At 44.7% G+C, this 14,856-nt stretch overlaps 1 protein-coding gene across 5 annotated transcripts in view; it reads right to left on the bottom strand.

Moving 5' to 3' along the window:
* GABPB1 (GA binding protein transcription factor subunit beta 1) overlaps window positions 1-14,145 on the bottom strand; it is a 108,326-nt gene extending 94,181 nt beyond the window's left edge. The window contains exons 1-2 of one of the 5 annotated variants that reach the window (XM_073618586.1): window positions 13,390-14,145; window positions 13,141-13,227 (exon numbers count right to left, since the gene is read on the bottom strand). In XM_073618586.1, the coding sequence (XP_073474687.1) occupies window positions 13,141-13,155 (15 nt within the window). In that variant the 5' untranslated portion in view covers window positions 13,156-13,227; window positions 13,390-14,145. The remainder of the gene's footprint in view (window positions 1-13,140; window positions 13,228-13,389) is intronic. The other 4 variants (XM_073618593.1, XM_073618590.1, XM_073618591.1 and 1 more) reach the window with 4 other exon arrangements.
* Window positions 14,146-14,856: the final 711 nt, after the last annotated feature.

The following is a 14,856-nucleotide window of genomic DNA, read 5'->3' as shown; positions in this document are numbered from 1 at the left end:
TCACATTTTATTGTTACCTGGCTTTTTTAGCAATAAAAACCCCACTTTGCTCATCTACACTATGTGGAGCCTGTTTATTTTTTCTCCACATATCCACTGAGAGATTCAACCAGCCTTCACTTCAGTTTTTTTACGTGACGCACCCTTCCCTCTGATCCGCACCTTGGCCATCCTTTGGGAGGACCCACCTGGTGGCCCCGGGAGATCCACGCAGAGTTTGACCCAGAAGGTTCGCAGAGCTGTGATGTCCGTTTACAGGCCCTGAGAGGCAACCCGCTCGAGTGAATCCCTGTCGCTGACAAGGGAGTCCATTGTATCTGGTAAGAGTTTCTTACACACCATCTTTATTAAGTCGCATACAGTTGTGAGATACAGCCTGGTGATGATCTGATGAACTACCCGTGTTATAACATCTGCCGTCTCACATCCACGTATTGTTTTCAGTGGGACATTCCATGTTATTTGTTCTCTATTCACACACAGGATTTTACTCACCTCTATTGAGAGACTTATAAGTTTTACCACTGTTATGTTTACCATCTATGGACATTTGTTTTTTTCAGTTGTTTTCTTGATTGAAGACTTTTTGCACAATCTATGCGCTACATTTTACTTTTACATAAACCTACATAATTGTCAGTAAAAAGTACACTGACATTAACTGTACTGCACAAACACACTATAATCTCCAAAACATTTGTAAAATATAAAAGATGAGAGTGTCACTTAAATAAATACAATATATATCAAGCCTAATTGCATGTGTACATGAAAAAGTACGACACCCAAATTTGTACATTGTCAACACATTAGGAACCTTTACAACTCATCAGTTTACAGGGGTAGGTAACCTTTTGAGAACAGTGTGCCGAAAAATGTTTTCAAAGAAATTGAGCATGCCGATTTTATAACAAAAAAATGTCAACTTCACACTCTCAATCACGAAAAGGATTTTTTATAAAGTAAATGCTGTAAACTACTTTAGTAGTGAGAAATTAAAATCCTGCACTCTCAGGCCTCAGATCAGCCCCAATTCCTGCACCTTCACACCTCTGCCTCCCATAGCTGCTTGCTATGGGAGTACTCACGCAGGCTCGATCCTGAGCTGTGCTGTGTGTGTCCATAGACACATTAAAGGGGTTGTAAAGGTAAACATTTTTTCACCTTAATGCATTTTATGCATTAAGGTGAAAAAACATCTGACAATACCGCCCCCCCAGCCCCCCCGTTTTACTTACCCGAGCCCTCGAAAGTCCCGTGCTCGCCCCTGACATCCTCTACGTTGATCAGCCTGTCCGCTGATTGGCTAGAGTGGATAGTTTGAAAGCAGCGCAGCCATTGGCTCGTGCTGCTTTCAATCACATCCAGTGATGCGGCGCACCGGGGGCGGGGCGGAGTGATACAGTGAGCGGCTATGGCCGCCGGCTGTATCACGGGAGCGCGCCCGCAAGAACTCACCACCATGCGAGGGAGCTTGCATGAAGGTGATTAGTTCTTGCGGGGAGGAGCTGAAACAGCCGCCGAGGGACCCCAGAAGACGAGCTTCACAGTAGAGGTAAGTATAACATGTTTGTTATTTAAAAAAAAAAAAAACATTTTATCTTTAGTGATCCTTTAAGGTAAAAAAAAACGCATGTTGCGCATGTGCAGCTCAGTGTACAATTTTGGCAATGGCAAGATGAATGAACTCCCATGTGATGTCATCTCAGTCAGGCCAATGAGAATGGCCAATGATCGGTTCCTGGAAACCAACTGACCAAAGATGGTAGTGGCCATTGGGGAACTGCTTGACACTGCATCACTGGAGAGAAGGTAAGTATATTTCTATGTTTTTCCATTTTTTTGAATGATTAAGATACATTTGTAACGAGAAAAACATAGGGGCTACAATTGCTGATTTACTTTTAAAAATTGCCCGCCCCCCCCTTTAATAATTGGAACTTTATAGGGGAGTGGGTACCTGGTTTTGAGAGGTACCCGCTCCCACTTCCAGGCAGATTGCCGTGGCGATCTGAGCGGAAGTTCTGCCCCCTCCTCCTATCCCTGCAGTTTTCTGGGACACATCACAGGTCCCAGAAGACTGCGGGACCATTCACAAAGCGCAGCACGGCACAGACTGTGGGGAAGTGCTTCGGATGAGGACAGTGCTGGATCCCTTGACAGGTAAGTGTCCTTATATTAAAAGTCAGCAGCTACAGTATTTGTAGCTGCTGACTTTTATTTTTTTGGGGGGGGATACTGGAGCTCCTCTTTAAGGGAGGCAGTAAAACTGCAACTCAAATACCTGTTTTTGCTGTTCTTGAAACCCACCCCAGGCCATCCCATGCCCATAGTCATCTCCCTGCCTCTGCCTATGGAATAAGCTCTACCAATGTAACTATGCTATCAAGTCCATAACTGCAAATTAGCTTTGAAAGTAAAAAAAAAAGTTGGGCTGCCAGCCTGCCAAGAGCTATTAAATTCTGAAGTTACACAATGAAATCATTCCTGTGAGCACTGTTTTTGGCAGGCCTGGACAAATCTTCCCAAAATCTAGGACCCAACGACTTGGCAGCTTGAACCTGATATACGCAGCTACAAGCCTAGGACTACTCGGTGATTTTTCATCTCATGGAAATGCTACTGTGGGAAATCGCTGGGTGATTATTAGGAGATTATTCTCACAGTGTACTTCAGTGGGACACAGTGTACCTCAGCAACTGTTGAGCGATTAATCTTCTGCTCCGATTCCAAAAGAGAATAGAGGAGAAGAATCTATAATAGCTGTTGGTGTAATATGATTAAATTGCAGCCTTGTGCAATTGTGGGAATTAAATTGCTCAATGATACTTAAAATCTGTTTTATCGCATTACTTTTAATATAAAATGCTTAAACAAAGAGATTGATCTCATGAGACTTTAGTAGTTCAAATGAGCTACATAAACTGTGTAGTCCTGGGTTTACTTCCTAACACACTACGCAGTGCCCACCAATACCATTCTCATCTCACCTTCCAAGAAGCTATAATCCATACTACTAGTGGGTGTTGTTGGTATAAATTTATCATTCCTTACAAAGCTTTCCCTTCTCTCTGATGGGTAATTGGCAAACTTGCCAGGAAATGGCACCTGCTTTCTCTTGCATTCTGCATTGTGTTGGCTATAAATCACACAAAACATAGTGAAGGCTGTGTCTATTGTTGAGGTCACATGAGAAGTGGGACTATGAAGCGGAGCTTATATTTTATTAAAAATGCTATGCCTCACCTTTTGTAAATCATAGCAATAATAAAGGGTAAGTTCACCTTTTCATGAAAAATGAAAAGGTCTACTAAAGCCAAATATCCTGGACAGTCACACGTTCAGAACCTACTGCATGTAGAGGCTGTGATACCCCATGCTGCCAGTGTGGTGGTCTATACACCAAAACAAACAGCCCTGGAGTGATTATCCATCATAGAGCTCACTATGACAAGCCCTTTTCAGTGCGACCGCATGACTGTGCTGACCAATGAGAAGCGCTTCTTGCTTCTGGGAGACCTTACCGGAAGAAGAAGCCTCAGATTAGCTTCTCTTTGGTCAGCATGTGGCTGCATTGACCAATGAGAAGGGGTGGTTAGGAAATTCAGAGTTAGCTTACGTCTTAATGTTTTTTTTTTTTTAAAGTGAACCTGCCACTGACATACAGTATAGAATATGTCCAAAGTAGGTGGTGGTGGTGGTGGTGGGGGGTTGCAATGGGACAAGACGACTGTTGGCTGGAAGATGGAAGCAAATGCATCTATGCACCCCTGGTACGGTCGGCAACCCTTCTGCCATTTTATCCCATCTATTTGCTGATCTCCCCTACATAGTAAGAACTCTGTGTATTTTGTTACTTCTGGGTTCTGCTATCACTTTCCCCGGCTGTTGTGGCCAATTTGTATTCCATTAGCTTTAATGGAGGATAGGTGAGACATCAGCGATCCCAGACCGTTGATGTCTCATCAAAGAGAACCTGTAACAAAAATAGTATCACATAGGGGGGTTTTAGTCACCTATGTTATAAAAAAAGTAAAGTTTGTGAAAAAAATTTAAAAAATAAATTTACACCCACCCCCATTTACAAGCACATCTGAATGTAAACACAGGCATCAGGGGCACCTATGTACAAAAATGTTGACTGCACTACACACGTTACATATCACTACACACACACTGGAGTTATAGCAATAACTCTAGGCCCCCCTATTCACAGTTAACTCTAAACTGATGACCATTTCCCAGGGCCATGCAATTTTAAGGCTTGACGTGTTGGGTGTCTGTTTACTCTGCACAGCCCTATTTTTGCATTCCACCAAAAAATAAAAAAAATGTGGTAGTTTTTGTGCTCTAAAGTCAACTTTAGTGTAAAATGACTATACTACCAATTGTAGCAGTATCTCTGGTCCAGGACCCAGGTGCCTAAACCTGGAACACAATATCTATGGACAGGAATGTCAACCTATTACACATCTTTTCGGATGAATTAGAATGCTGACTGTGTGCCACGTTTACGCAAAATCAAAAATGCCTTTTTGGCCAAATGGGCACAAATTCCTAAAGGCACACTTGAAATCTTGCAGAAAGACTTTCCTAGAAGACTGGAAGCTGTCATAGAAGACTTTAACCAGCCCTGGTATATGGGAAACACTACTGCTCCTTCAATGAAACCAAGGACACCACTGAAGCTTTTGTTGGTTATGTACATCGTAGAAATTTTATTTATGTAGCACTCAGTCCTACAGGAGCCCACAGTTCAAGGCCCCTAAGGTCTTTTCCCATAGTTGCAGCCGCAGCCAGGCACACAGTCACAGCCCCTCCTTTGGCTCAATGAACAGTCTAGGGCAGTGGTCCTCAACCTCAGTCCTCAAGTAACCCCAACGGGCCATGTTTTGGGAACTTCCCTTAGATAAAATAGCTCTTATCAATACAATGTCATTGATATTGATTTAAAGCAGCTGTCCAAAGCAAAGGAAAACCTGAAAACATGGACCGTTGGGGGTACTTAAGGATTGAGGTTGAGAACCACTGGTCTAGGGGTATGCTTTTCTGATGCTTTATTGTAGAACTTGAACTTGGAAAGGAGTATGGAAACTGTGGGATACTCAAGTAACTTTAGCAGCAACTTGAGGACACTAATTTTCCTCCTAATATTCTAAGCAGAGTCTTTACACAAGCAATAAGTGGACTGAGCTATACCATAACACCAGGCACAATGTCCCCTTTGAGCAATACTGATTTTAGCACTTGGCAGCTGCACACGGTGTCAGGCCGGGTTCACATCTGTGTTCCCCCCATCCAATTCGCATGACATGCGAGTGTGACCAGTTCAATGTAGCTGGTTCACACAGGTTCGGGGCAGCCATGGTCCGCATTCCAAAAGGGTCCTGTGTGTGTTTGGGTCCAGTTCAGGTGCGAATTCAGGCAAAAATTTGGTCCTGATTCGCTAAATCGGTGAACAGGAATGCACCATACTCTATGCTGGGAACCGCGGCCACACATATGTAAACCCGGCCTCAAGGATCTCTCACTCCAGCTTGTACTCACTAATGTCCTTGGATATTTGGATGCCTCCTTCCATTATCTTCCAGATGCCTCTCCAGTGATACCAGACCAGAGCCCCAAACAAACATCCCTCAATCAGCTCCAGCAACTCCCAGCAGAATAGGCTCCCCTGCTAGTCTAGCTGGGACCTCAATGCACTGCAGCCACATTGCAAACCTGCCAGGGAGGGCATTAGCCCTCCAAGCTGGGATCTCCTCCTCTAGGACAAGAACCCCTCTGCTCCCAGTCTAAGGGTATTTATGCTCCCTCCTAGCAACCATCTAGGCATCTCTCCTCAGGGATTGGCCAAGGCTGCATAAATAGTCAGCTGCTGATTTGACTCTTCCAGCCCCCTATCGTCCAGAACCTTTCCAGACAGACAGGGGGAAGCAGCCAACCCTGCAGCCAGTGAGCCCGGGTTCACACTGTAGCGAACACAGACATTGCATGTGATTCGCACCCACACTGCCGTGCCGATCACATGCGATGTCTGTGCAATGCGAGTTCAGCCATACAGTTTGTATGGCTGAACTTGCATTGGATTTGCACAAAAAAGGTGCAAGGACTTTTTTCCCCCCGCACTGGAATCGGATCGCATGGGTGTTCTCACCCATGCGATCTGATTCTTGTCCGAATCCACAGTTCACACTGCGATCTGTGAACCGATCTAGGGGTGTCATTAGCATTGTATTGACACCCGCAGCGGTTTGCAGAAGGCAGTGTGAACTGCCTGCGGGAGAGATGCAATGCGGGAACCGGCGCTGGAATCGCGCCGGTTCCCGTATCGCTACAGCGTGAACCCAGGCTGAAAAACAGAAAAGACCAAAACAATCACATGCAGCTCAACTGATTATAGTGTACTATAATGTACCGGTATATACCAGGACTGAAAGAGGGGGATGTACATTTTTAGGCTTCTTTCAGTGCTCTTTCAGAGACTTGTTCGAGTTTGCACAGCACAGGAGAGCTCAAGCTTACAGTATAACAAAACAAACTTGTTCACACCATGGCCTCTGAGCCACGTTTTTTCTGCACATCACTGCAAGTGTATAGTGTGAACAGATCACATAAGACTTGGTGTGAACATTATCCATTCCCGGCAGCTTCCTTAGCAATATACATACTATATCTAAAATGCAATGGAGCCAGAAGCTAACAGTTCTGTGCCAAATCTAAGTCATTTACTGGTATTAAAAATGAATGATCCTCACCAGTTCTCTACTTTTCATATAGCTGTGATGGGAGTAAGTCACACATGTGCAAGTCACAAGCAAGTCTCAAGTCTTAACCTTCAAGTCACAAGCAAGTCCCAAGTTACTGTGGCGAAAAGCAAGCAAGTCAAGTCCCTGCTAAAAGTCAAGCAAGTCAAGTCAAGTCATTTATTTTGGTCAAGTCACAAATTAAGTCAAAATACTGATCTACCCCGAAGCCGGGACTTGGGGGGAGCTTTCTTTTGTGGGGGGGGGGCGGCTTTTGCCTAGGCCAAGACACAGCACTGGTGGTGCCAAGTCATTGCAAGTCAAATAGCCCAAGTCAAAGTCAAGTTGCAAGTCATTAGTGACAAGTCAAAGTCAAGTCGAGTCATTTATTTAATTTTGTCAAGCAAGTCGCAAGTCCTCAAACAGGTGACTCAAGTCAAGTCATGTGACTCGAGTCCCCCACCTCTGTCATATAGTCACCCAAATGATTGTCTCCATCACTTATTTAGCTTTAACCCCCCCCCACCACCATGTGTCCTTTTACACTTGCGGCCAGGGGGTCATAAAAACAGGCGGTTGACACAGACCTCTGACTGCCCACCTACAAGCAGACATGGTGCCACTCAGATGGGTGAGCATTGTCATACAGAAATTTCAATGATTCCTGCCAAGTTTGACGGGTTGCACCACCTGTCAAACTTTACTGTATAAGTGAGGCGTGAGGCTTGCAGTTGCAGCATGTGCCCACAGTGCATAATTGCCATTTGCCCATAAAAAAACAAAAACAAAAAACAGACATTAAGAGGTGTCAACATCACCTCCTGAACACCTGCATACCCCCCCTCACTGTCCTCTGAAAAGCAACCCACTGTAGATCAATTTTCAGGGTGACACTAAACTCTGGTTAAAAAAAATAAATGTATTCAAGTATGTGCACTGCTCATTGCAAACAAACAGAAGTGAGGGGGAAGAGGAAAGGTTCGGCTGCTTACAGAAGAAGTTACAAGGAGGCAGAAAAACACAGCAAGGAACAATTTCTTTCAAGGCCATTAGGTAGTGGATGTATATTGATTATTTTTAGAGAATAAGGATATTGTTTAATATCACTTGAAACATTTTTTAAGCTCAAGACACCTTTAGAATTACAGACATCAAACACAGGGCTTCCTCTTATAGGGGACTCTGCTGCCACACTGCCAAGGGATCGCCTTCAAATACACAACTTGGGTAGATTTACTAAAACTTGTGCACAGAATTTGGTGCAGCTGTGCATAGTAACGAATCAGCTTCTAACTTCAGCTTGTTCAATTAAGCTTTGACAATAAGCCCCCGTTCACATCAGCGCAATTTGGCATGTCAAATCGCAGCCTATTTCCAGCAACAGCACAGTCCCAAATGGTGCAACGCGACTTTGCGGCGCCGCACAGATTTCCAAAAGTAGTCCCTGCAATACTTTTGGCAACTTCGGGGGCGATTTCAATAGACATCTGTGCATGAACCCACACAGATGTCTTTCAAATCGCCCCCCGAACTCGCACTGAAATGAGGGTTTGAATTTGATTTCAAACCCACGTTCAGTGTGAACAAGGGCTAAAACCTAGAAGACGATTGGTTACAATGCACAGCTGCACCACATTCTGTGTGCTTCAGTTTTAGTAAATTTTCCCCGCTGAGCAGGTGGATGACAGGTCTGTCTACGCTCACTGTGCAGAGCAGACACGGACACAGTCCCGCTGTCCTCTATGGGGGAGCTGGGTGAAAACGGACCGCCTGTTCATTTTGATTGGATCATTTTCGATCTGCCAGACGGATGGAAAATAGGACCACCATCTGTATGGATTTGGCAGACAGGATCGGATCAGATAGCAGCAGATGTCAGTGGACATGTCACTGCTGACATCCGCCACCCCATAGAGGAGACTGGAGAGTCCAATCAGGTCCGCCTGAAAAACTGACAGATGGACCTGATCGGACAGCCCGTGTGAAAAGGCCCTAAGGGCAATATCTCTTCAATGGATGGGTGAAGCTGAAGGGTTCACAATTACATTCCGCATCAAATATCAAAACAATTAATTTGATATATGAAAGTGCTAGCTAAAGTAAACCTCATCTTGGAAAAAGGTTGCCTGGCTGTTGTACTGACCCATTAGCTTCAGTATTTTCTGAATCACTGACCTGTAATATTCAAAAAGTCACAAGTCCATCTCTATATACTTGTTCTGAGTCAATTGAAGCAAGAGGGTCAGCATGACAGCCAGTCAACTAGCATTTGCATGCCTTTCAAGATTTCAGTGCAAAAAAAAGTGCAAGTGCAAGGACTGCCCTGCACGCAAAACAAATGAGGCCAGGTAACTCAAATATTTTCTTAAGCTCGGAGTATTTTACCCATGTATTTAGCAGCATCTTTCTTGCTGCCTTTGGGGTGCCATTAACATGCAAAATCACACATTAAACAGTTTACTGTAGTTGGACTGTAGCCCAAGGCATTCATGCAAAAAACACATTTTGCACTTGCTTTGCCACTTATTGTTAATGGAACCCTAAATGTGTCAAATCAAGACACGAATTTGCGTATGAAAAAACGCACTGCTAAAAATGCACACAGCTTAAAATTATACTTGAGCTTCTTTGCTGTGTTTAGAGCAGCCCATTGAAACAAACAGACTGCCTCATGTGAGAAAAAAGACAAAGAGGCACATACACACAACACAATAAACGGTGATTCGCACATCATTGCACACAGCATAGCTGGGTAAACCACTCTACTACTACCTACATCACTTCCCTGTTCATGGCACAGAGGTGAAGGTGTAGATTTGTTTGCATAGAGACCAGCCTGGAGGTGGAAGAGGTGATACAGGAAGAGGATTACTAAACTGGGAAATAGGTCGAATGAAGAACCTGGCTGTACAACATTACACATTATTTGGCATGTACAGTATCTCACAAAAGTGAGTACACCCCTCACATTTTTGTAAATATTATATTAGGAAGACAGCTTTATGAGTGGACACTTCCCAAACAGCTGCAAACTTTGCGGATGTATCCTGAGATACGGAGTTGAATTCGGATATGACGAAACGCGTCAGAACGTGACCTCCACGGCGACCGGAGGTCACGTTTGAGTGTCATGGCCAGCTGGAGACTATCAGGAAGAAACAGCGCGGCTGTGTAATCCACACTAATGCTCTCCTGTGCGGCAGACTGGTGACTTCGCTTACAGTTATATGCTCTATTGATTTTAACAGCTTGTACGTGTTCTGTATGAGGGTCGGGTTTTGTTACAATAAATGTGTGAAACAGGATTACACTATGTTGGTATTTTCCTTTCCATGATTTTATATGACTGGAGTGATTCATGTTTTCTGACCTGGCCCGCATTGCTGATGACTCTCCTTTAAAGTGATATAAGCATTATTTTTAAGGCCTGTAATATACTAAGCCCTGGTGAGTGTAACCCCTTAGGGGAGTGTGCCTCACATGGTGAAGATCTGGGTGTTTGGTGCACGCTTTGACAACCATTAGGATCACCTGCTATCTTCAGAGTTTCATTCACTGAATGTCATCACACCTTTACGTATATTGAGAAGTATATATTTGTTGGCCAGAAATTCGATGGACTGACAAGTGCTGTTATAACATGGGATTTATACAGTGATTGGACTGGACTTTCTTATGTTATTGCATTTTATTATAATATATATATTATATTATAGCTTTTCATGTGACAACAAAAATGTGAGGGGTGTACTCACTTTTGTGAGTTACTGTACATGCTGCTAAAGAATAAGCACTGCAGATATCAGCAGTAGTCATGTAACACCTTGATATGTTTCACACTGTAGTGATGAGAAGTTTCTATAATCACTGCTGATGTTTGCTGTTAATTCTTCATAAATCTCCCAGCTCCTTGCACCATTCACACGCTGGATTCTCTACTAGGCAAGACTGTGGTGTCGGCAATGTATTGAAAGGTGGATGTCAGCCAGAGACCCTAGGATAGTAATGGCGAACCTATAGCACGCGTGCCACAGCTGGCATGCAGAGCCCTCTCTGTGAGCATGCAAGCTTACGGAGCCAGGGTGAGGGAATCCCCCAGCCAGGCAGTCACTTGCACTGGTGGTGCAGGCACGGAGGGCCGATTGTGTGTAAATCCCTCCCTGCATGCACCCAGGGTAGCCCAGTGGGAAGGACTTACACGGAGTGTCTGCTACTGTAAGCAGTGCCGCGTTGCCGGAAGCCAGAAGTCACTGCTATAGGGGAAGGGGAGGAGGGTATGTGAAGGGGCAGAGGACACTGCTTTGGGAAGGGCTAAACCCATAGTAGTGCCCTCTACTGGCCTTCACATCACCCCCCCTGAACCCTGCATTCTGGGCACAACACATTCCTGAACCCTGTGTTCTGAGCACAACGCATTGCTGATACCTGCATTCTGAGCACAACACATTCCTGAACCCTGCATTCTGAGCATAACGCACACCTGAACCCTGTATTCTGAGCACAATGCATTCCTGAACCCTGCATTCTGAGCACAACGCATTCCTGAACCCTGCATTCTGAGCACAACGCATTTCTGAACCCTGCATTCTGAGCACAACGCATTCCTGAACTCAGTATTCTGAGCACAACGCATTCCTGAACCCTGCATTCTAAACACAATGCATTACTGAACCCTACATTCTGAGCACAATGCATTCCTGATCCCTGCATTCTGAGCATAACGCATTCCTGAACCCTGTATTCTGAGCACAATGCACACCTGAACCCTGTATTCTGAGCACAATGCATTCCTGAACCCTGCATTCTGAGCACAACGCATTCCTAAACCCTGCATTCTGAGCACAACGCATTCCTGAACCCTGCATTCTGAGCACAACACATTCCTGAACCCTGTATTCTGAGCACAATGCATTCCTGATCCCTGCATTCTGAGTGTAAATCATTCATGATCCCTGCATTCTGAGTGTAACCCATTCCTGAACCTTGTATTCTGAGCGTAACGCACTCCTTTGAGAAAGCAAAAACATTTTTTTTCTGGGCAGAATCGTAAGTTTTTGGTTCCTTAGGTCTCTTTAAGAGGGATGATCAGTCCCATCCTCTGTGCAGAGCCGCTGGCAGGTTTAATTCCATGAGGCACTTTGAAATAAATACATTGGTTTTGTGTCGCTGTTTGGGCACTCTGGCTCAAAAAGGTTCGCTATCACTGCCCTAGGACATTCTATCTCAACAACATTAAGGGTCACCATACACGTTACAATCTGAACATACAAATGTACAATCAAATTGGGAATTACCAAAACTATGCAATATCAATACCTACCTAATCTATCCAATCTATCCAATCAATTTATATGCAATCAGGCAAGCCTTTGTACTGCATAGTTGTTGGTAGACCTAAAGGAGATTGTACAATCAGACTGTAACATCAGTATTAGCTTAAATACTAAAAAAAAAAAAAAAAAAAAAAAGGATCCTGTTCCTTTAAAGCACATTATACAGCACAGTGCTTGTGCTGTATAATTTGGCCCCCTTGTATCATATAAAGTACCTGGCTGATCCTGCCCTCCCCCCTGTAAACTGACCACAGTTTATCATGGCTGCTGAGCCCCGACACCGTGGTCAGTTTACGTGCCTCCATCATTCGCAGCTATCCTGTCTGCTCTCCCCCTTCCTCTCCCTGCCTGTGCCAGTGCCTGCCCCCTCCCCTCCTGCTGCTGAAATAACATTTAAAATCTTATATAATCATGTGTGTTTGCTAATGCTGTGTGCTCCTGTCTCTGATTTATAAAAGAAAATGCAGTATATACTGTATTTCAGAGCGCCACTCACATCACCGGCCGGCTCTCTCCTCTTGACTGACGTCAGTGGTGGAATCGTGGCCCCGATCACTGCAGCTGTCATGTGAGCGCCGCTCTGAAAATTCAAGTAATGCCGCGTACACACGACCGGACTTTACGGCATACTTGGTTCGGCTGACCGGAGTCCGTCGGACAATTCGATCGTGTGTGGGCTCCAGCGGACTTTTTTTCCCCAAAAGTTCAACGGACCTAGAAATTAAACATGTTTCAAATCTTTACGTCAGACTCGAGTCCGGTCAAAAAGTCCGCTCCTCTGTATGCTAGTCCGAAGGACAAAAAACGACGCTAGGGCAGCTATTGGCTACTGGCTATGAACTTCCTTGTTTTAGTTCGGTCGTACGTCATCACGTACGAATCCGTGGGACTTTGGTTGATCGTGTATAGGCAAGTCCGTTCATTCGGAAAGTCCGTCATAAAGTCAGTCGACAAGTCCTCAAGTCTGTCGTAAAGTCCGATCGTGTGTGCGCGGCATTAGACTTACTGGTAACTTATTTTCCAGGAGTCTTTCAGGACACCACAGAGTGGCTCCTCCCACTTACCAGCAGGAAACACATCTTCCACTGAACTTTAAAAGGAAGCTCCTTCCCACATGTTGCCAGTAGTAGTAGAGAACCTCCGGCCCCAAGCTGGAACACATAATCATAATATGGTTAGCCACAGCATACAAAAAACAATAGGGCGGGTTGCTGTCCTGAAAGACTCCTAGAAAACAAGTTACCGGTAAGCCTAACTTGAATTTTACCTAAACGTGTTTCAGGACAGCACCTGAGAGGATAAAAGAGACTTACCCCCTAGGGAGGGACCACAGCCTGCAGGACCTTTCTGCCAAAAGCCTGATTACCTGCTGACAGAAGATCCAATCTGTAATGACGGACAAAATGTAAAGTAACTTGACCACGTAGCCATCTTACAAATTTGATCTGGGGTGGCACCAGCTATTTCTGCCCATGTAGTGGCTTGAGTCCTTGTAGAGTGAGCTCTAATTCCCAGTGGGGGAGATAGACCCATCTGAGAGTAGGCTACCAAAATAGCTGATTTAAGCCATTTAAGCAATTGACCTCTTCGATGCTTGGTGGCCTTTTTTGTTTCCAGAAAAAAGAACAAATAAAGAGTCAGAGGACCTGAAATCTTTAATCACTTACAAGTAATGTAATAGGGTTTGTCTCACATCCAGGTTGTGAAATTGACCTTCCTTTTCTCCTGAAGGGTTTGAGCAAAAGGTTGGCAGGATGATCTCCTGCGACCGGTTCTGAAACGTTGCTACTTTTGGCAAAAAGCCTGGATCTGTCTTAAAGTGATTGTAAGGGTTTGTTTTTTTTTTTTTTTTTAAATAACAAATATATCATACTTACCTCCACTGTGCAGCTCATTTTGCACAGTGTGGCCCCGAACCTCGTCTTCTGGGGTCCCCCAGCAGCTCTCCCCCACATCAGATAACCCCCTAGGAGAAGCGCTCAACCGAGGGGGTTACCTTGCGGGCGCGCTCCGGAGTCCAGCATTCGGCATCCATAGCCGCCGAATGTATGACTTGGCCCCACCCCCTGCGTCATTTGGATTTGATTGACAGCAGTGAGAGCCAATGGCTGTGCTGCTATCAATCTATCCAATCAAGAGCCGAGAACCCCTGGCAGAGAGACAGAGCGTCCCACCGGGTCAACTTCCAGGGCTCAGGTAAGTAAAACGGGGGGGGGGGGGGCTGGGGGGCCGGTCACTGCCAGGTGTTTTTTCACCTTAATGCATAGGATGCATTAAGGTGAAAAACATGAAGGTTTACAACCCATTTAAGTACAATCTTATTTGGATAAATGGACAAAAAGGTTCTTTTTGAACCTTTGTACCTATCAAGGTAATTGATAGCCCGTGCAGTTCACTGATTCTTCTTGCAGATGTGATTGCAACTAGAAATACAGTTTTGAAAGTCAAATTCTTTAGAGAGACTGCTTGTTGTGGTTCAAACGGTTCCTTTGTGAGGGCTTGCAGAACCACTGAGAGATCCCATTTGGGAAAAAGCTTAGCTGGAGCTGGTCTGGATCTGGTAAGTGCCTTGAAAAATCTTGCGACCAAAGTTAATGAAGAAATTGATCTCTCAAGAAAAACCCCCAATGCGGCCACTTGCACTTTAAGAGTGCTGACTGCAAGACCCTTGTCTGCACCCTTTTGTAAGAATTCTAATATTGAGACAATGTCTTCCACAGCTCTATTTGCTGAACGGCACCAAGAAATGTAGACCTTCCACACCTTGTGCTGTCCTGAAA

The sequence above is a fragment of the Aquarana catesbeiana genome, linkage group LG03 (genome assembly GCF_042186555.1).
Source record: "Aquarana catesbeiana isolate 2022-GZ linkage group LG03, ASM4218655v1, whole genome shotgun sequence".
Taxonomy (NCBI): domain Eukaryota; kingdom Metazoa; phylum Chordata; class Amphibia; order Anura; family Ranidae; genus Aquarana; species Aquarana catesbeiana.
Note: the sequence above shows the minus strand (reverse complement) of the source record. Positions and strands in the feature narration are given on the sequence as shown.